The sequence below is a fragment of the Macrotis lagotis genome, chromosome 3, assembly GCF_037893015.1.
Source record: "Macrotis lagotis isolate mMagLag1 chromosome 3, bilby.v1.9.chrom.fasta, whole genome shotgun sequence".
Classification (NCBI taxonomy): Eukaryota; Metazoa; Chordata; class Mammalia; order Peramelemorphia; family Peramelidae; genus Macrotis; species Macrotis lagotis.
This window is the reverse complement of record NC_133660.1, coordinates 42,924,273-42,944,785: the sequence shown is the minus strand read 5'-3', so window position 1 is coordinate 42,944,785 and position 20,513 is coordinate 42,924,273. Positions and strand designations below refer to the sequence as shown.

General features: G+C 35.0%; 1 protein-coding gene across 1 annotated transcript in view; it reads left to right on the top strand.

Moving 5' to 3' along the window:
• ANTXR2 (ANTXR cell adhesion molecule 2) overlaps positions 1-20,513 on the top strand; it is a 209,561-nt gene that overhangs the window by 34,350 nt on the left and 154,698 nt on the right. The window contains exon 8 of the mRNA XM_074228566.1: positions 20,372-20,432. Coding sequence (XP_074084667.1) covers positions 20,372-20,432 — 61 coding nt within the window. The remainder of the gene's footprint in view (positions 1-20,371; positions 20,433-20,513) is intronic.

Genomic DNA, 20,513 nt, shown 5'->3' with positions numbered 1-20,513 from the left:
AGGGAAATCTGATTCTGGTTTTGAGGTCTGCAAACAGATTGCTCCAACTAGAATGGAATGTGTTTATCTTTCCTTGACTATGGAATTAATCTCCCTTTGGTGGAAAACTGGATCACTTCACTTTGTGGTTCAAACTAAAGACAATTCTAGAACTATTAAAATTAACTTTTAAAAATACCACTCTATTTCCTAATCAAAATGCAGATAAGCTTAAATTGAGTAAGGAACCAAGAATGGGGGAGGGGGTATGTGGGGGAGGGGGTAAGATTTGTGTTGTTTGCAATTTTGGTGAATAAGATACATGGATGTCTGATCACTTTGTAAGCAGTAAACAAAGGAATGTAAGGCAAAGAAAGCTCCTGATCTACTCTACTGAATTAGAGTTAGAAAAAAAAATGGACCAATTCTTCTTACTCTATAAATGTCAAACCAAAGAGGAAATTGTTTGCTCTTTTTCAAGAACCAGACTGACAGGTTGTTAGCAGGAGCTGCACTTGTGGGACTGTTGGATATTCTGTGTTCTTCAGTGAGAAGGATGCTTTTCCATAGAGCAGTGTGGTGTTTGGTGAGCCACCTGAGCTGTCATCCCTTGTAATAACACCATAGCTGGTTAGACAGAGATGGTTAGATAGGCTGATGCTTTTTCATTCTCAGTCATCCTCATTTCTCTCTTCCTTGGAATCTTCACTGGAAAGACATTTCTGCACAATTCTCATTTCAGCTTTTACCAAAAAAAAAAAAGTCCAGTTCTAGTCTCCACTTTTTTTTGTCTATAAGTGGACAATATGGACATTTGCTTTCTCCTTTTTAGTCTTGGGTTCAAAGGACTTGGGAGCTGGTGACTGGTTTTCATGTACTTGTTGCTAAAAGAGTCCAGACATTTCATTCACTGCCACTACCAATTGGTCTATTTTTAAAGGAAGAAAGACTTTATTTCCAGAATAAATGAACCGCTTAATGATAGCCAAATTCCCATGTAGATTTAAGCTGTTAATTTCTATTTTAGGATCTACTTCTTTAGTCAGAAATGAAATACTTGGGTAGCACAAAATTTTTGTTACAATCTGGTTACCTGATAAAGATGGTCCCTTTATAATCGGTTTATCATTTGGCAAAAAATAATCACCAAGTTACAATCCTGCTCCTCACTTGGAGAAAAACATCATGATGCAGTCCATAAACATGACTGAAAGAACAAAGCAAGAAATATGTTTGGAACCAGGGCTAACATGAGATTCTCTTCCACAGCTTTAATAGAACAATTTTATCCCTGACTTAATGATTCTCAAACTTGTACAAATTTGACCAGTTTTGGTTCCAAGATACATGTATTCCACTTGTTACCTAGTGTGCAATTAAGATATGTGATGTAATCTTGCCACATTACATCACAGTAGATTGCAGTTAGACTCAAACCAAATTAATTTGAATTATGTCAAGTGTATTCATGGTGAGACTCCATTTTGATACTATGCTCAACTCAATTCAAGCCACAGTAAAAGATCAACAGAATTTGCGTCAACAATGAGATTCTCTTTCATCTTTTGCCAAGCATCTGCACTCAACATGTGTTACAATGACAGTTGGCTCCTGAGCTTATATTCATGGTTAATACTAACCAAAAGCAAATAGGGAATGAGGAAAACCAACTTTTCTCTTTTTGGTTTGGTTTTTGCAAGGCAATGGGGTTAAGTGACTTGCCCAAGGTCACACAGCTAGGTAATTATTATGTATCTGATGTCACATTTGAACTCAGATCCTCCTGACTCCAGTTTCGATGCTCTATCCACAGCTCCACCTAGCTGCCTCACACCATCTTTACTTGACCAGCTCCCTTGTAAAAAAAGTTCCATGAGATTATCTACAGATAATTTAATGAGTAAGAACATCTGATATTTTGGTATCAGAGAGAATATTCTAATTACATATATATATATGTATATATATATGTATGTATATATATATGTATTAAAATCATTGCCACAAAATGAATAACACCTGATTAAAGACAACAAATATGTAATCCTAATTTGAAATCCTAATTAAAAATGCTTGTTTTTTGCATTTGTAAATTACTTAAGGATTCCTTTTTACCACACTTTTGAAAGTATAAGCTTTTTTTTTCTCTCTCTCTTTTAAATTTTTAAAAGGCAAATGGGGTTAAGTGGCTTGCCCAAGGCCACACAGCTAGGTAATTATTAAGTGTCTGAGACTGGATTTGAACCCAAGTACTCCTGACTCCAAGGTTGGTACTTTATCCACTACGCCACCTAGCCGCCCCAAGTATAAGCTTTAATGAGAATAATTTCAATCATAAGTAAATTAACCACCTTCTGAAAGAAATGTTAAACTTAGTGGTTATGAGGTTAATGTTAGGATTTATGAAGAATTTGGGACTCAGAGCCAGGAGTTACAATTTAGAATTTATAATTAACAAATGAATAAAAAATTAAATGCTTACTATCAGACTTTCTATGACATGGGAGAGCCTCCAACTTCATAAATTTCCTACTTACAAATAACCAATACAATATAAATATTTCCTTCAAGCAGCTTCCAACTACTGTTGCCATGGGAAGTAGTTGAAGCACGTGGAAAATATAGGGCTTCAGAGATGAATGAAAGAAAAACATTTTGAAAAATAAGGAATAAGTAAAAATAACTAAGCCATGAATAAGAATGCCATCACAGGACATGAGTACAGTTTAATGACCCAAAATAGCTTCCAGGACCTTGACTGATTTCTTTCCTTTTGACTTTGAAAAATATATTGTAATTGCTATCTTGTGATTTGACATCTTTTGTATTTTCCATTGTGTCTCTTTTCTTTCCTGAACTATTCCTTTTGATATAAAGGGGAAAAAAATAAAGAAACAATGAAAAATAAGTTCTACAAAAGTAATCAACAAATAAAAATATGTGGTATTATATTTAGTATTCCAAACTCATGATCCCCTATTTCAACAAAGAAACAGGGAAAATTCTTTTTTGGGGCCTACCTTGGCCATTATAATTTTACAACATTCATTTTCAGTGACTGTTGGGATTCTTTGTAACTAAATTTGTAGTCATTGTGTTTGTTATTTTCCTACTTCTGCTTACTTTATTTTTATCACTTTGAGTTTTTTCATGCTTCTTTGTATTCATTATATTTTTCATTACATTCATGTACAACTATTTAGTCAATTCCCAATCAACAGAAATCTGATTTGTTTCTGTTTCTTTGCTCCTACAAAAAAAGATCTTAAATATTTTGTTATGAATGTTAACTTCCTTATTGTCATTGACTTCCATGAGGTAGATCTTTATTAACAAATGGTTATGGCCATTATGACTATTTGTGACCAACAGTGTTATGGCCATAATTCCTAATTTCTTTACATATTGGTTTTACTAATTCAGTTCTACTGTATTTCCAAAACCTCTCTAACATTGACTGTTCTGGTTTACTTGCCCTGAACAATCTCAGGGTCATTTTGATTGGCATTGCTATTATTATTATTAGTGATTTGAAACATTCTTTTATGAAAAGTTTTTTTGTGGGGCAGCTAGGTGGTGCAGTGGATAGAGCCATAGCCCTGGAGTCAGGAGGACCTGAGTTCAAATTCAGCCTCAGACACTTCATAATTACCTAGCTGTGTGGCCTTGGGCAAGACACTTAACCCCATTGCCTTGCTAAAAAAAAGTTTTTTGTGCCATTTTATTTGCTTTTTTCTCATCATTAATTCTTTCCCTGACTTTTCTGAACTTTTATTAATGGTCAGTGTCCTTATTTATTCTTTTTGAACCTCTTTATGGTACTCACAGTTTCATATTGATAGTAAGGTTTAAGGTCCCTTTTCTAACTAATTTCTGTGCTAGTGTCTTAAAAGAAATGGCCCCCACCTCCCCCTTTCTCTTGTTTCTTACTCTTAAACACTCATAGGAAAGTTATTTGGATAGAAGCAATGGTCTAATGTAGAAATTTTGTTGTTTATCATAAATGTTACCTTTACTATCTGCCCTCTGCATGATAATTCTCCTTATTGATCATGAGATGTCCCCTTCCCTCTTCATAGAAGCTGGCAGCTTGGGTGGCAGTGCAGTGGACAGAGTCTAGGCCTAATATCAGGAAGGCCTAACTTCAAATCTACCCTCATATATTTTCTAGCTTTTTGACTATACAAATCACTTAACCACTGTCTGCCTCAGTTTTCTAAACTATAACATTGGGAGAATCATAATAGTGCCTACTTGAGAGGACTGTTATGAAGGCCAATTGAGAAATGATTTGTAAAGTGCTTAGCATAGTAACTGACACAAATTAGTCCCTTAATAAATGTATATTTTCTTCTTCTTTCCCCTCATAGGTCCCTTCTCTTGAGGAAGGATATTGTATATTATAGAGACATAGTGCTTTCTTAGGGAAGAATGTCTTACTGCGCATCAATTCTCCCTAGATTTGCATTCATTCTAAATCATCTTCTGTTTAAGTATGTATTTCTTCCCCTATGAGAGTGCTCTTTAGTGAGACTTCCACTCTTCATTGATTTGAGACTGCCTTCTTTTCTTTCTGCAGCTTCAATCCTCCCTTCTGCTGCTTCTCTCACTCTTCTCAAGAATTTCTTCTTGCTGATAGACACACATTCCACTCAGTCTTCACCTCCTTTTTCCTCGTTGATGTACTCTTTCACTCTTAAAAGGTTTTTTTTTTTTAATGATAAAATACATTGATTTACTTATGGAGGGGTTTGGGACTTTACTGCATGGTATTTCAGTTTTAATTCTTCACCTTTCACATCTCTTATATTTTTAAATTTGACCTTTTCCATTAAACATTTTTTAAAATTTCTTGATTTTCCCCCTCCCTTTTTTCTTCTTTACTTTGTAGGCAAGTCTCGTGTGTGTATGTCTGTGTCTGTCTATGTGTGCATATATATATATTCTAAACCTGTGTGACTATATCTATCTATCTATCTATTTATCTATCTATATCTGCCTATCTGTATTCTAGACCTGTCTTAATGTATTTGATTCTTTCTTTGGTAAATTATACTTACTGCCTTTCTTGTGTTGTTTAGGCAGTTTATAATGAGAGGATGAAAATAAGGAAGAGTGAGGATGATAATGGGGGAAATCTTGTTGGAGGATTTGAGTCAAGGGTAGCCATAGAGGGTTGGTATTGACTCGGGACCTCTTAATCATTGTCCGGAGTAAAGGAAGAGAAAATGGTGGATGATGCCAAAAGGGTGTCAGAAAGGGAAAAGAGGTAGCTTTTGGTGAATGCCTTAGTTTTTTCATTGAAGTATGAGATAAGGCCTTGAGCTGTGAGGGTGAGAGTAGGGGAAGATATAGGAGGCTTGAGGAGAGAAAAGGTTTGGAAGAATCATTGTGGTGAGATGGATAAAGAATTAATTAGGGAGGAATTGAAAGATTACCTTTTCTGCATTTAGGGCCCAGGCTGAGATTAGATAATGTAAATGTCTACTTGACCCTGTCAACATACTTTAATTATTTTTCTTTGAAAGAAATAAATTCAATTGAACAGCTGGTTCAAATATAAATTCTGTATATTAATACCTCTTCTAAGACACTATCTTTGTTAAATTGACAAATGCATTATTGGATTTCAAATTTGAAAAAATTATACTTAACATTTCATTTATTCATTCTCGGAGACAAGAGTATGCTATGTATATAAATGTTTTGGATAACTGAAGTTCACCATGTAAATTGCCAAATTAAAAAAATATCTATTTTAGATAGAAGTTGTTCTATAACTATAACATATTTCCCCAATTTCTTAGACAGAATATACTTAACCCTCTCTTTGATTTAGCATAATTTTTATTATACTATGCTGGAACTAGGGGAAGAATATCAACACAATCCCTGAGGTATGCAGAATTATTTATATTTACATTCAATGGTAAAGATTTTTTCCCCCTTTAAGTTTTATGTTATACTATAATTGTCACTTGCTGCAATGTTTCTATCAAGAGGATCTCCTTTATAAGAAAGGTGATTAAAACTGTATCCCCCCCAAAAAAATGGGTTTTAAGTGAGAGGATGAGGAGTCAGGAACCTTATGGACCTTATGACACCAATTTGGCTGCTCAAAGACCTTGTTGTTTTGCTTACTGCCAGATTCTTGGTGGTGTTCCAGATAGTTGAGATTCTCACATAGTTCTGAATAAGTGAATTATCTTCACTTCACAAAATAGTTAGGATGGACTATTGGTTAGGATTTGGCAATTATCCTCATTTCAAAGAAGTGGACATCTTAATGGTATTCATTGATTCTATATGCCCATATAGTCTGTGTGTTTTTGCTTATTTTCTTCTCTGGGAGCACTCATAAGTATAGGCTCAAAAATCTATGTAGGTATAGCGGTGGAAACCAAGATGGAAGTGGGGGGAAGGAGTTGGGTCTTAAGCTTCAGCTTCTGTTGTAGGTGATCAAACTATAGTAGTGGTAGCAGGGTTTGATTGTTGAGTTGTAGCTGGTGATTATGCTGAAGTAGCTCTGCTTTGGATTTTGTTACCATAACCACCACAAAGCTTTTCTCTTCAATTTTGTATTCTTTGAGTATCAGTATTGGTGACATCATCCGTGAGAATTTTTCTTGTATAAATTACTATTTGACCTGCTCTTTTCAGATTCAATCTTATCTTTCAATGCTTTAACCATCTTCTCAGGGTCAGTGTTGATTTTGAAGGTCTTTTGCTAGAGAGTCTTCAGAGTGATCTCCATACTCTGAGACTTCAGGGTTGTGATGGGCTTGGTTGGCTTCTAATTCCCTTGGGAGGAACATGTAAATAGGAGTGGAAAGGTTGGGATTAGATTAAGAAACTAGCATGTTTGGGTATTCCAGGGCACCTCAGGATGTATGGAGTCCCCTAGTGAAATGGCAGAATTTGGAGTGGAGACTGTGAGGCAGACACCGAGTTCATTGAGAAAGGAGAATGGCTATTGGGGAATGGGACAGTTGGTTGGCAACAGTGATCAGATTGTAGATTAGATTTAGTGAAGATCAGAGGAGAATGATGCTGGTGGAAAGAGTGTCTGTACGCAGTCATTGGAAGGAACAGTTACTGTGATTTATCACAGTTCCACTCAATGGGAAGGGAATGAGAGAAAGCTCAATTAGAGTAAATTCAACTGTAAACAGTACTTTATAAATCTAGACAGTGATACATTGTCTTTCAGGTGACACTGGGTTTAGCAAGTGTCAGAAGATGTAGAGAACATGAAAAAGAAAAAAGGAGAACCTAAAATGAAAGGTAGTCTGTTATTGGAGATTTAGAGTTCTAGTGGGCACAGTGGAGGGACCAGGTAGATCTGGAGTGGGGGCAGTGATAGGAAAAGGTTGTATATGGATGGGGATGAACCTTTAAACATGTGGTGTTGAGAATAATTTTTTTTTGCAATCAAGACTCAGCTTCCCTAGGATAGGGAAAAATAGGAGGAGATGGGATGATGATGATGATGATGATGATGTTGTTGTTTGTTCTTCGTTCTCCAAGAAGACCATGACATCAGGAAGGTGATACCATGACAAGCACATGAATTGGATTTCAGTGAGGGGGTTCTATGCTAAGTAAGAAGCCTTATTTTCTCCTCCAGAGCCATTTGGATTCAGTGGCCAGATATGAACCAGGATGACTAGAGATTGCTCTGGGTGCAAGGTGATCAGGGTTAAGTGACTTGCGCCAGGACACACAGCCAGTAAGTGTCAAGTGTTTGAGGCTGGATTCAAACTCTTGACTCCAAGGCCAGTGTTCTATCCAAACACTACCAAGCTGCCCCAAGAGGAACATGTAAACTATTCAGGAGTGAGTCCTGGCAAAGCATCTTATATGGGAGAAACTCTGGGATTGAAGACAGGTCATTAGAAATTTAAAGTACTTTGAAGATACTTCCTCTTGGCAGGTCAAAGCAGGGCCTGGCAGGGTTATGTACTGGTTTTTCTTGGAATTCCAGTCTTGAGGATGACAGTATTGTCTTATGTCAAATACAAAGTGGGCATGGGAAGATTGGGTGCTAGGACATCTCAAAACCAGTCTAAGGGGTATTGTATTATTTAGTATCCTCTTATGTTTTTGAGTTTGTTGATAAGGTTGAATCTTAGAAGATGGTGATTAAAATTCATTACTTATTAATCAATAAACATTTATTAAGTGCCTACTATGTACCTACTTAGTATGGTGATGAGTATTAAGATATACAAAAACAAGAAGGAAAAAGTCCTGGCCTTCAGGAAGCTTATATTTGACCATGGGAAGTAAGAAGTGCCTATATTAATTTATACAAAATGCATCCAAAGCAATTGTTGTTGGTAATGTTGGAGAAAACCCTATTATCTGGAGAGATCAGGAAAGGCTTCATCCAGGATATATTGTTAGTTTTGGGGTTTGATGGAACCTCAGTTTTCTAATAGGTAGAGATAAGGAAGGAGTATATTTTAGACAATGGATATCCAAAGGAGATAATGAAAAGACAAATTCCACAAAAGAACCATGCTTCTTTGGGGGGAATGGGGAGGGAAGACCAGTAATTTGTTCAGTTCAGCACTTGTGAATTGGGGCAGGGTGTGATGACTCACACATGGTTAAGAGGCTGAGTGAGATATTAGACAGCTTTAAGAGAAGAATAAATACAGAATAGGAATGTTCAATGTAAGCATTTAGAGAGGCACTGATAAACTCAGGATGTCTGTAACAGAAAAAAAATCACTCAACAAGAATAGAGTTCTTTTGTCCAAAAAGGCAAGCAATGGGGGGGATTTCCCAAGTGGTTATTTATAGTACCTGTTACTGCAAAGACAGCCTGCTGTGGCAGTGGTCTTCTACAGTCCAATCGACTCTAGAAATGTGAAAACACCCATTTATTGTTGTTCTGGTAGTGCTGTTGCTTAGATTCAGATACACATTAATATAAATTAGATCAGTCAGATACTTTCTTTAGCTGAGACTGACAATAATGAATTGATTGAATTTTTCATTTTGGGGGAGAACTGGAGGTAAATGCTTTTGGTACATGTAATAAATAATAAATTTTAATAGGACTTGAAATGAACAATATAACATCTATTCCTTCTTCCTCTGTCACTCCAGCTCTCTTGCAAAGTACATACCATAATAATTTTTTTCATTTTAAGTCCTTAGCTTTAGCAAAATGTGGTGCTGGGAAAAGTTGACAATGTAAGTTGAAGCTATCATTAATGTTCTACATCAATAGGGGAGGGGAGGCATCTTGGTGTAGTGGAAAGCACTGAATGTGGAGTCAAAGGATCTGAGTTTGTGGGGCAGCTAGGTGATAAAGTGGATAACCACCCATCCTGGAGTCAGAAGGACCTGACTTCAAAGTATCCTCAGATATTTAATAATTACTTAGCTGTGTGACCTTTTTTTCATACTACAGACATCCTGAGTTTGTCAGTGCCTATCAAATTATTGCATTGCCTTGCAAAAACCAAAAAAACAATGATTTGACTGAAGCCCAACTTGGGATTCTTTGTGTATCCCTTAAACTTTCTGGATCACAGTTTTATGTTTGGGGCTGTTTTTTTTTTTTAAAGATGAACTTGGAATAGATGACCTTCAAAGTGCCTTTTGATACTAATGATATCAGAATATTTGGATATTCTTTAAGCTGTATGTCAAAGGAAAGCATAGAGTCACCTGAGAATCTTATTTTTCCTTCTCTCCCAATTGTCCATTGCATTTCATGAAAGAGAAAAATTTAAAATGTTCCTTAGTTCCTCAGTTCAGCACCTTTTTGCTTCTGCCAAGATGGCATGGAGTATCAGTAAAAGGTTCAGAGGATCTAAGAATTACAATTTTTAGACCATCTTTTAAACATTAATTTATCTGTTAGCACTCTGAATTTGAGCTATTTATCCAGTTAATAGTGAATTGACATACTATTGGAGGGACAATGACACATTTACTGATATTCTCACAAGTTGTTAAGCCAAAAGACAAAAAAAAATTACAGATAAATGAAAGGATGGTCTCCTTGAAGTGTTATACCAAATAGTTGGCAGAGTTAGTTTCATTGGCTAGCCAAAGAAAACAAAAATAGTTTTATGGGACAGGTGATTGTGAATAAAAGGATTAATGGAAGTTAATTTCTCAGTGTATATATTAAGTAATTTAGTAGCAGTAATGAAGTAGAGAAATTCTTTGAAGTAGAAAAAATATTCTCTCATAGCTTAGAGATAGCTTTTGAGATCAATCCTTATTTAGAATATAAATACATTTGTAAAGTATAATAGAAAAGAATGGTGGATTATTTGCTAGCATTTTCCCTTCATAAAACAGTAAAAGCAGAGGAAGTGAAAGATAAATGGAAACTTGGCTTGAGATTTAATATACAACATCATCCCACGAGTATTCACAGTTGAAGTTGGAAGGAAGCCAAAAAAATACATGAAAACTGGACATTTGTCAGCATTTTTAGAAACATTTAAGTCAACTGTTGAGTCCCAGTTCAGATGTATGTCATATGTTGAGAACCTTTCTGGACTCTCTCAATCTTTCCCCAGGAGAGAGCATTGAAGGGGATGACAAGTTTGATAAGTTCTCCAAGGTCTCCATTTGTTGAACCAAATACTAGTGTTTAAATATCCTTCCCAGTCCCTTAATCTACTCCCACTCCCATGGCACTTAGCAAAATAAGGTTCTGGTGCTCAAGGTTATCAGGTGAAGAAAATTTACAGTGTTCCCACACACAAAAGTCCCTAACAGTCAACTAGTTGGGGAAGCAGAGTGCCAGGATAGTATCAGGAAGTTCAAGTCCAACCTCAGATATTTACTAGCAGTATGACTCTGAACACACACACCTGTATGACCACTTTGACTTAGTTTACTCATCTGTAAAATTAGCTGAAGAAGGAAATGGCAAACATCTCCAGTATTTTTGCCAAGAAAACCCATATGGGGTTACAAAAAGTTGGACATGACTGAAAAATGACTGAAAAACAACTCTAACATTTATTTTCATCAATGACAATAGAATAACCATATTTTACCCTGAAAGCAGAAGATGAAGTCAAAAGTGGCCTAACTAAATTAGATCCACACAAAGATACTCTAAGAAAGAAGAAAAATCATAATAAATATTGTTATCCAAAAGGTTGCTTGGAAAGAACTAATGAGCATAATCAATAACACTTCATCAGGTACCTGGCTACTTTGAAGTCCATACCCCTGTACTCCTGTGAATCAAATGTGTCTCACTGGACAGAATATCACATGTTTGCCTCCTTCATCAAGGGAGGGTGTGCCTCCTTTGAGGAACTTCTTTCCAACCACTAATAGTTTGCTTCAACACATTTCTCAGTGGTTTACCATTCACCATTACTTTATATTCCCAGTGAACTTGAACCCCTGCTGTTGCAGAACAAGTCAGACTCACTACACCATTAAGTCCATTCACCTCAACTCTATCCCCACCTCCAACTCTGTTTCAATGTCACATTTCCTATAATCAACACCTTTCTTTGTGCCCTTTGGAATGCCTGCTCCAAAATTAAATTTTCTTTTATTTTAAACCTCTCTGCTTCTTTGACTTCTTCCATCTTCTGATCCTGACTGAAACAACATAGCTTTCCTTTACAGTTTCCAGTCTTAGCTAGACTTCCATTCTATGCAATTCATTTATTGTGGTAGGGGAGCTGCAGTACTCCCTGAACAAAATCATTATTTCTAGAGCTGCATTTGATTATCTTCATTCTCTTTTCCTTTGAGGTTTATCTTGTTCAAATGCATCATAGTTCAGATCTTGACAACAATTATCTATAGATAATTGACCACCACGACCACCATCATTCTCCTTTCTTCTTCACTTGAGTCCAGGACCTGATTCACAGCTTTCTCTCTTTGCCTTCTTCTGCTCTCGTGTGTGGGACTTATTATGTAAGTTGATATTCTCTCAGTTTCCTAAATTTTCATCTATCTGCTTCAGTCCTATGACCAACTTTTCCATTCAGTCTAACCTACACATGGAGATGTCACACCTGAGACCATAAATTACCAATATCCATAAATTTTCTATTTCCAAGTTCATAAATTCTGAAATTCCTTTATCATAATATTTTATCATTTAATCTTTCCCTATATCTTAAGAACACTAATTGTTCCATGCTCTCAATGTAACCACCTCTTGTTTCTTCCCCAGATCATTATCCTGCACTGGCCATGTTCTCTTCCCTTTTCTATCTTGAACCACATCGTGGACTAATTCAAATCTACAGTACCCTTAGTTCAGCCTTTGCCCTCTTGTTCCTTTGTTGTTCACATCTAGATTAGCACCAATCCTAAATAATTTTGCACTATCCTTCTTTTGCTTTTATTCACAGGCTTTTGAATGGAGCTGGAGAAAGTCACCTAACCAGTTATACTGGATTTACTAAAAATTTGTATTTTCTAAAGGAGCTGCAAAGCAGTTCTTTAATTGATTTACTCTCTCATTTTTTATAGTGACTTTTCCAAACCTTGGTATCTCTCTTTAAGTCTTCTGTTACTCTTCCTCCTATCCTTTCAACTGAGGACTTTGCCTCATATTACAGTAAAATTATTGAAAGCATTCTGGTAAATATATCTTTCCTCTTATCATCTCACATCATGCAGAATTTCCCTTCATTATCTTTTATCCTAGTCTCACCTGAATATCTTTCTCCTTGTCAAAACCAACTTCTCTATGTGTACCTTTGATCTCATATCTTATTGATTTCTCCAGAAAATTATCCCTACTATCATTTCCATTCTTTCACTTAATTTTAACCAGACGTGGAATCTTGAATTATCTGCTTTTCTAGTTCAGTAACAAATTGTTGGGAGTAGGGAGGTGAGGGGTGGAGGAGGAGTGAGTAGGGGAGTGGTGGGGGAGGGGTGGGGGGAGGAGGATGGGGAGGGGTAGGATTCAATCCAACAAGTTGTCCTATATAGCCAAAGCAGAAAAGAACCTGTGTATATTTATGTGTATGCTTTTCGTGTGTGTATGTGACTTGTATATACATGATAATTTAAGCAGAGAAAGAACTCAAACAACTAAGGGGATCAAGAAAAACTTTCTGAAAATAAAGATACATTAGCTGAGCCCTGAGTGAAGCTAGAGATATTAAGGAAGGAGGGGTGGAGTGGGTGGTGGGAGTGGAGAATATATCCTAGGTATGAGGGAAAGCATTTGCAAAGTCATGGAGGTAAAAGATGCAATACCATACAAGAGGACCAGAAATGTGAGTTTGGTTGGACTACATGAATGTCATTTGTAGTGGAAAGAAAGTTTTCCTAGATTTCAAAGGATTTTAAATGGAAAGCTGAAGATTTTATTTTTGGGGTTTACTTGTTGAAGGAGACACTGGATGTGCTTGCAAGATCATATGGTCAAATATGCCTGGTTTAATTTGTTCACAACCTCTAGAGTAAGGATTAAGAAAGTGCATCAGGAAAGAAAAGGATCAAATACAAAATTGGGGTACATGAAAGGAAGATAACAGAAACATGGAGAAAGGGGTATAGAGAATAGAGTACATACATTGCTACTTCCATCTGAACTGGGCAAAAGAGGATTGACTACATATACACACACTCACAGTTTTATTTATAAATTCAACAGACTTAGCTGGAGACAGATAGAGAGGAGACAGTGTTATTAAAGGGGAGGTTAGATGAAGTGAACTAATTTGTATAAGCAAAATAAAATCATGTCTTCCAAGGAAAGCTAATGAAAGGAGGAATAAAATGAGAAGGCATGAGTGTGCAGGATGAGCATTAGTAGGGCAAAAGACAAAAGACTCAGAAGTAATAGTGTAGAGTTGACCTGGTTGTCTAAAGATTCAAGATTAGGAAAAGAGGAGAGAACATGGGTGATAAGGCTAGAAAACTACTGAGAAGGGAGGAATTGGAGGTAACTGTATAGTGCAGTGTATAGAATGGCTTGAAGTGAGGAAGACTCATCTTTATACGTTTAGATCTAGTGTCAGACACTTACTAGTTGTGTGACCCTGGGCAAGTCATTTAAACCATTTGCCTCCTGTTTCTCATCTGTAAAATGAGCTAGAGAATGAAATAACAAACCACTAACTGGTTTGTTTCTTTACTAGGAAAATCCTAAATTGGGTCACAAAGTCTGACATGACTGAAAAGCAACAGAATAAGTGAGAAGGAAAAATGGGATCAAGAGTAAAAAGGCATGGAGAGAGATGGAATGAATGATAGAAAATTATGATCAGAGGAAATAGTAGTTCCAGAATATGGAAGTGGAATACTTGTGGGTGATTTGCAAAGTAGAGTATGATGACCATCACTGTGTATAGCCTACTTAGAATAGGTTATTAAGTTGAATTGACTGAGAAACCCTCTTGTTTCCAGGATATAAATTTGAAGTGAACAGATTATATTGTAGGGAAAATCTATTAAAAAATTTTTTAAAGGTATAGAAATGATAATCTCAGAGAGGGCAACAATAAATTAAATTTGACTAAAAGAAACAAACCTTGAAACAACATTTTACCTAAAGGCATTTTATTAAAGACATAATATTAATATTCAATTCACATACACTGGATGGTATAGAATCTAAATATTTAAAGGAAAAATTATTCAAATTGGGATCTTTTCAAAACAATAATACTATAATAACCACGAACTTTAATATGCTCTCTAAGACCAAATAAACTACATATAAACAACAAAGTCATAGATTTTCTTTAAAGGAAAAATTTTATTAAGGGTTTTTTAAAGAAAGAATTAACAATTAATTTGAGGTCAAAGAATTTAGTCTCAAACAATTTGTTGGTCAATGAAAAAAATCATAGAAAGGACAGATAATGAGAACAATAAAAACCATATTCCAAAATGTTGGAGATGTAGCCAGAGCAGTCCCAAAGGGAAGATTTGTTTGTTTCTTCCCTTTTTTAATCCCATGAGATCATCTATTTATTGTACAATGTACAGATGTGGATATACAAGGAATTAGCTTTGCCACCTGGCTGTCCCCATTTAGAGTCCTTACCTAGCAGGCTTTAATTCCTTCCAGAAGGTGACTAATACACATTGCCCAGGTACTGAGTTCTCACCTGTCAAGTGTGAATGCCCTTACTGGAAGGAGTTATAAGTTACAGTGGACCTAGCAATCTGGAGTTCACAATCATTTGAGTGATTAAGAGGTGTCTCACAATCTGTAACCCAAGGCCTATCAGAAGATTTGTTTCTAAGCACTTTAACCAAGAGAAAGGAGAAAAGAATGAATCAAGAAATTGAACCTGTTCCTAAGTCAGCAAATCAAGAGTATAAATACCAAATTAGAAATTCTGAAAATCAAAGAAGATAGAAAAAAAATTAGAAGCTATTTTTAAAATAAAACCAAAAAATCAATAAAAAATCAATCTGATTTTAAAAAAGGAAAATAAAATTGCCACTTTGAAGAAGAAATGAAAAAAATTATTGAAGTTATTTTGCCTTATAATAGATATAACATTGAATATAGATGTATGTATATATAAAAAATACATGTTTTATATGTGTTTGTAATACATTTTTAGAAATTCATTTAAAAAATTCATGGATATGCAGAGACTTAAAGCTTAAAACCTAATATTTATCAATTCCAATAAATACAATTTTACTATTATTTAGAGGCATGACAATTATTTGAAGTGCTTAATAGATTTGTTCTGTTGATCACCTACATTTAGATAAATGGTTATTTAATAGTAATCCAGGGGCAGCTCGGTTGTGCAGTGGACAGAGTACCTGGAGTCAGGAGAACCTGAGTTCAAATTCAGCCTCACACTTTCTAATTATCTAGCTGTGTGACCTTGGACAAGTCACTTAACCCCATTGCCTTGCAAAAAAACAAAACAAAAAATAGTAATCCATCTGTGCATTAGTCAACAACTAGACTCAAATATATATTTTCTTGAATGGAAAATCTTATAAGGAATTTGTGGTTTATTGTATTTTTCTATTGCCTCACCCCAAAATTTAAACTCATTCTCAATAGGCTCCCTTGAAGCTTTACAACAATTTAACATTTGACCTATTATAGTATTTGCTTAACAATATCTAGTTATTGTTGTTAGTTGCTACTCTATGAACATAGAATAAATATAATGAACTAATATAACATATGAATACAAAATGAATTAGAACAGCTGAGAAACAAAAAGCATATTTACTATTTTTTAATGAATAAGCATGATGATTTTCATTATCATTATTGTTTGGATGATGATTATTTTTTCTCAATATAATAAAAAACTGATAAATGTAAATGGAAAATATGAAATTATGAAACTGAGATTTAGTTACTAATAATGCATAAGTTATCTCTTTAGATTTCTTTGTACCAGAAAACATAGTTGGTCATCTGTATTTGGCCCAAATTGTGGGTTTTATATTATCAGTATTTACAATTAATTGCAAGGCTAGATGCTTTTTTCATGCAAGAATAGCTTCTCTTCTACTTTTCTAAATCCTGATATGATAATTAAATTAGCAACTATATAGTGCTTTTGATTACTAAAGAGTTTAAGAATAGGAATCATCATCTTATTAGTTCATAAGCATTTTCAGACAGTAATTTCAGACTATATTTTAGGTGTCGCTTGCCCAGGTCTGAAAGGTTGAAAGCCAGTTCAATTAATTTCAATTCATGAAGCATTTATTAAATACCTACTATTTTTTAGTGATTATATTTACAGAAATGAAAAGAATAAACTCCTGACCTTAATGTTATGTTCTGCAGCAAGTGTCAGATTGTGATCAGATTGAAACTACTGTTCCATAGCATTGGAAAAACCAACATGTACACATAAACAAATAGAAATTATATGTAATTTCTTTGGGAGTGTGCACAGATCTTATATGAAGAGCAGTTTGTTAACTGGAGAACATGGGTTTCAGAAAGTAGAAGGAAGAAAAAAGGAGGAATCAGATATTAGAGACATGAAATTTTATTCAGTTTCCTGATATAGATTATCAATAAAGTTCCTTGAGTTTACTTTTATTATTTTTGTGTATATATATTTATATGCATTAATGTACATATTCTCTCCCTCTCTTTCTGACTCTCTCTCTCTGTCCCTTTATCTCTCATTCTTATAGGTAATCCTCTTTTCCCTATCCACCCTTATCCATTGTTCTTTTTCAGTAACTTTAATTCATAATGACCCTAAGAATTTCTCTTTGGATCCTTCTCTTTTTTTAATTATGTCTTCCCTTTTTTAGGATCCTCTAGAATCCCTTAAAAATGTTAATTCTTGAAGCTGATAGCACAATGCAGTGAGAAATGCTCTGTAATCCAAGTCCTTGGGTTGAGTTTCTCTTCTTTATCTTTTTCCTGTTCCTTGGCCCTGTTGATCTCATTCATCTTCCCTTTGAAGTACTAGTTCCCTGTTCATCCACCTCTGAGTTGAATTATCTGCTTACCTCTGGGTTCTTTTTGAAGGAATGACTCAAATTCATTTCTATTACTCAATGTTTTGTTATTTTCTTTGATACACAGGCTCTAATTTGCACTATATCTTATGTTTGGATGCAACTGATCTTTATTTTGAAATTTTATATTGTAAATTTTCTTTTATTTCACATAAAAAGGTTTAATTCTATGCTGTTCTGATTTTTCTACCTTTGAAAGTAAAAGTTTTTTCTTCTACTTTAAAATAATTATTTGATTCTATTTTTCTGTGATGCACTGAATGTAGTCCCCCCCCATTGTGTGAATTCCCTTGATGTGTACTTTTGCCGACTACCTTAAATGTTTCTGAAAAATTTTCATGGCTGATTTCTTGAGGTATCATGTCAGAGGTCTTTTCTCTCTCTCTCTCTCTCTCTCTCTCTCTCTCTCTCTCTCTCTCTCTCTCTCTCTGTGTGTGTGTACATTTCTTTCCCTACAACCTATAATTCATAGCTTTCCTTTTCACATTATCTCTTCAATTTAGGTTCTTGATTTGTAGAGCACTGATAAACTCTTTCAACTCTACTATATTTTGGTTTTATTATATTCATTTTCATTCTTCATTTGCTTTTGTATTGTTATGAATTATTTTGTTTTCTTGATCAGATAATGTATTGTTTTATAGGTATTCTGTTTAAAGGAAAAATCCTCTAAATTTTATAGTCTTAAAACTACTAATTTATTTCTTGTAAAACAATTAATATGTAGATAGAGAACCGATCAGCATTTCAGAAGACCTGGGTTAGTGTTCTTGTCTCTAGCATTTAATGGTATTGTGATTCTAAGGCACTTAAGCTCTCATGGGCCTGTACACCTCATGAAGAAAGTAGAGAACAGTTTTTGACTTGTCCCTCATTGACTTTATGCTATATAGTGAAATCACATGTCCAGTAAGGGGAAAAAAATGAGTACTAATTTCTGACTTCATTTGTTTTTGAGATTCTGACTTGAATTTTATTGTTCCTCTGAACCATTTTGTTGATTCTAAGAGTTTTGCTCTATGGTCATTTCGGAGGAGTTTGCCTTTCCTTGACTAATTCTGACTGTGACCTTTGTGGTTAATTACTTGGTCATTGAGATTGCTTTTTTTTTTGAATGTTGGTTCATTTCTTCTCCTTGTTTAACTTTATTTGTTCCTCTTAGTCACTCTCCTGATTTATCTATGGCATCTTTCCTGTAAACATGTTTTTTTTTTAACCTCAGTTTTCTCTTCTTTGGGTCTTTTTTTCCCCCTTAACTTCTTGCTGTCTTAGAAAACAACTATCTTAGAATATTCTTCAGTGGATTCTTTCCTCCTAGCCTTTTCCTAATGTTATGTTAGCTGTTATGTTTAAATTAATTTGTCCTAAGATATTAGAAGATGGTGATGTTTTAAGGTGTCTCTCCCAGAAAACATACTTGCATTTTAACAGGGGTATTCAGTTACTGGAATGAACACCCTATCAGAGCTCCTTGGAGGAAATATTTAAAGTATGGGGCCCTTTTGTGTTTCTTCAATCACACTTATCACTTCTGTGTACAGGTAGAGCCAGTATTGTTCCTTAGGTACAGAAGCTTATTCATTTAAGCTTTTATAAACTGAATCTTTTAATCTTCATTTGAAAAAGATGGACAGACTACAAAGAAACTCTAAATGGTGTTTTTTGGCAAATAAATACATTTTTACGGACATGACTTCATGTAGTTCCTTTGGGGGCAAATGATTCATTTTAACTTGTGTCAAAGGAAATACTTTACTACTTAAATGCTCTTTCTTACTTTAATTCTCCCCTCATTCCCAGTTTTATGCATGAAAAGTGTGGAAAATACATAGATTATCTGTCTTATGGCAAGAAGAGATCATGATCTGGAATTTATGAACCTGGGTTGCTGGAATACAGAGCAACCCAGTAATAAAGCAAGAATTGTTCATTCTTTCGAAACAACTTGCTTCATCATGTGTTGTTTTTTCATTTGGAATCTTACACTTTGTATAATGGCCTCTGTTTCTCTGAAGGAACTCAGGTCATTCTGTTGCCCAGATCTTGTTTGGGAGAAGATGTAAAAATGCAAGATACAGGGTCATGTTTGTGAGAATCGTGTTTGGATCATGCCTCAGAACTAGTATCCAAGGGAATTGAGCCTGGAAAGTACAATTCAATTCCATGGCCAAGAGAATAGTCATTAATTTATTGGATTCAGGCTTCATTCGTAAGTGGAAAACAATCTGTTTGGATTGTGACTAGAATTTGAATAATTGGCACTGTCCTAATTGTTGCTATTGACCAGGTAGAGTATAATTGTTTTGCTTTCTTATGGTTATATTATTTATGTATAGAGAGTACAAGTATGTTAATAGAACAAAGAATCTTAGTGAACACATCATAAATATGTCCAAAGTAAACTTTGTCAGCAGTTATGTGGTCCAGTGAATAGAGTCCTGGGCTTGGAGTCAGAAAGTTCAATTTTTGCTTCAGATACTTTGTAACTATTTAATCCTGAGCAAGTTATTAAACCTTGCCTATCTCAATATCCTCAATTGTAATATAGGTATAAAAAAGCATCTACCTCTTAGGATAGTTGGAAGAATCAAGGGCAATAACATTTCTAAAACACTTGGCATAGTGTCTAGATGTATTTAGTATTTAGTAAATTTCCTTCCCTTTTTTCCCTTTCCTTCCCTTCCCTCCCCTCCCCTTCCCTTCCCTCCCCTTCCCTCCCCTCCCCTCCCCTCCCCTCCCCTCCCCTCCCCCCCTCCTTCTCTTCCCTTCCCTTCTTTTTCCTTCTTCTCTTCCTACAAATGATATTTTTGTAAAATGCTTAACATGACTTAATAAATATTGTTTCCCCTATGAAATCAAAAATCCAAATGTTATCTGTCATGATAAAACTCTCTAATCATTATACAATTTAATCTATATATGATTTTCCTTTTCCCCTTTGCAGATATTAGAAAAATCTTGCACAGAAATACTGGAATTGGAACCATCAAGTGTCTGTGTGGGCCGTAAGTATCTTAAAACTTGGTATTTGAGTTAAAATGAAAAATTTAAAGCTCATGTTTGAAATAAAAATAGTTCCATTTTAT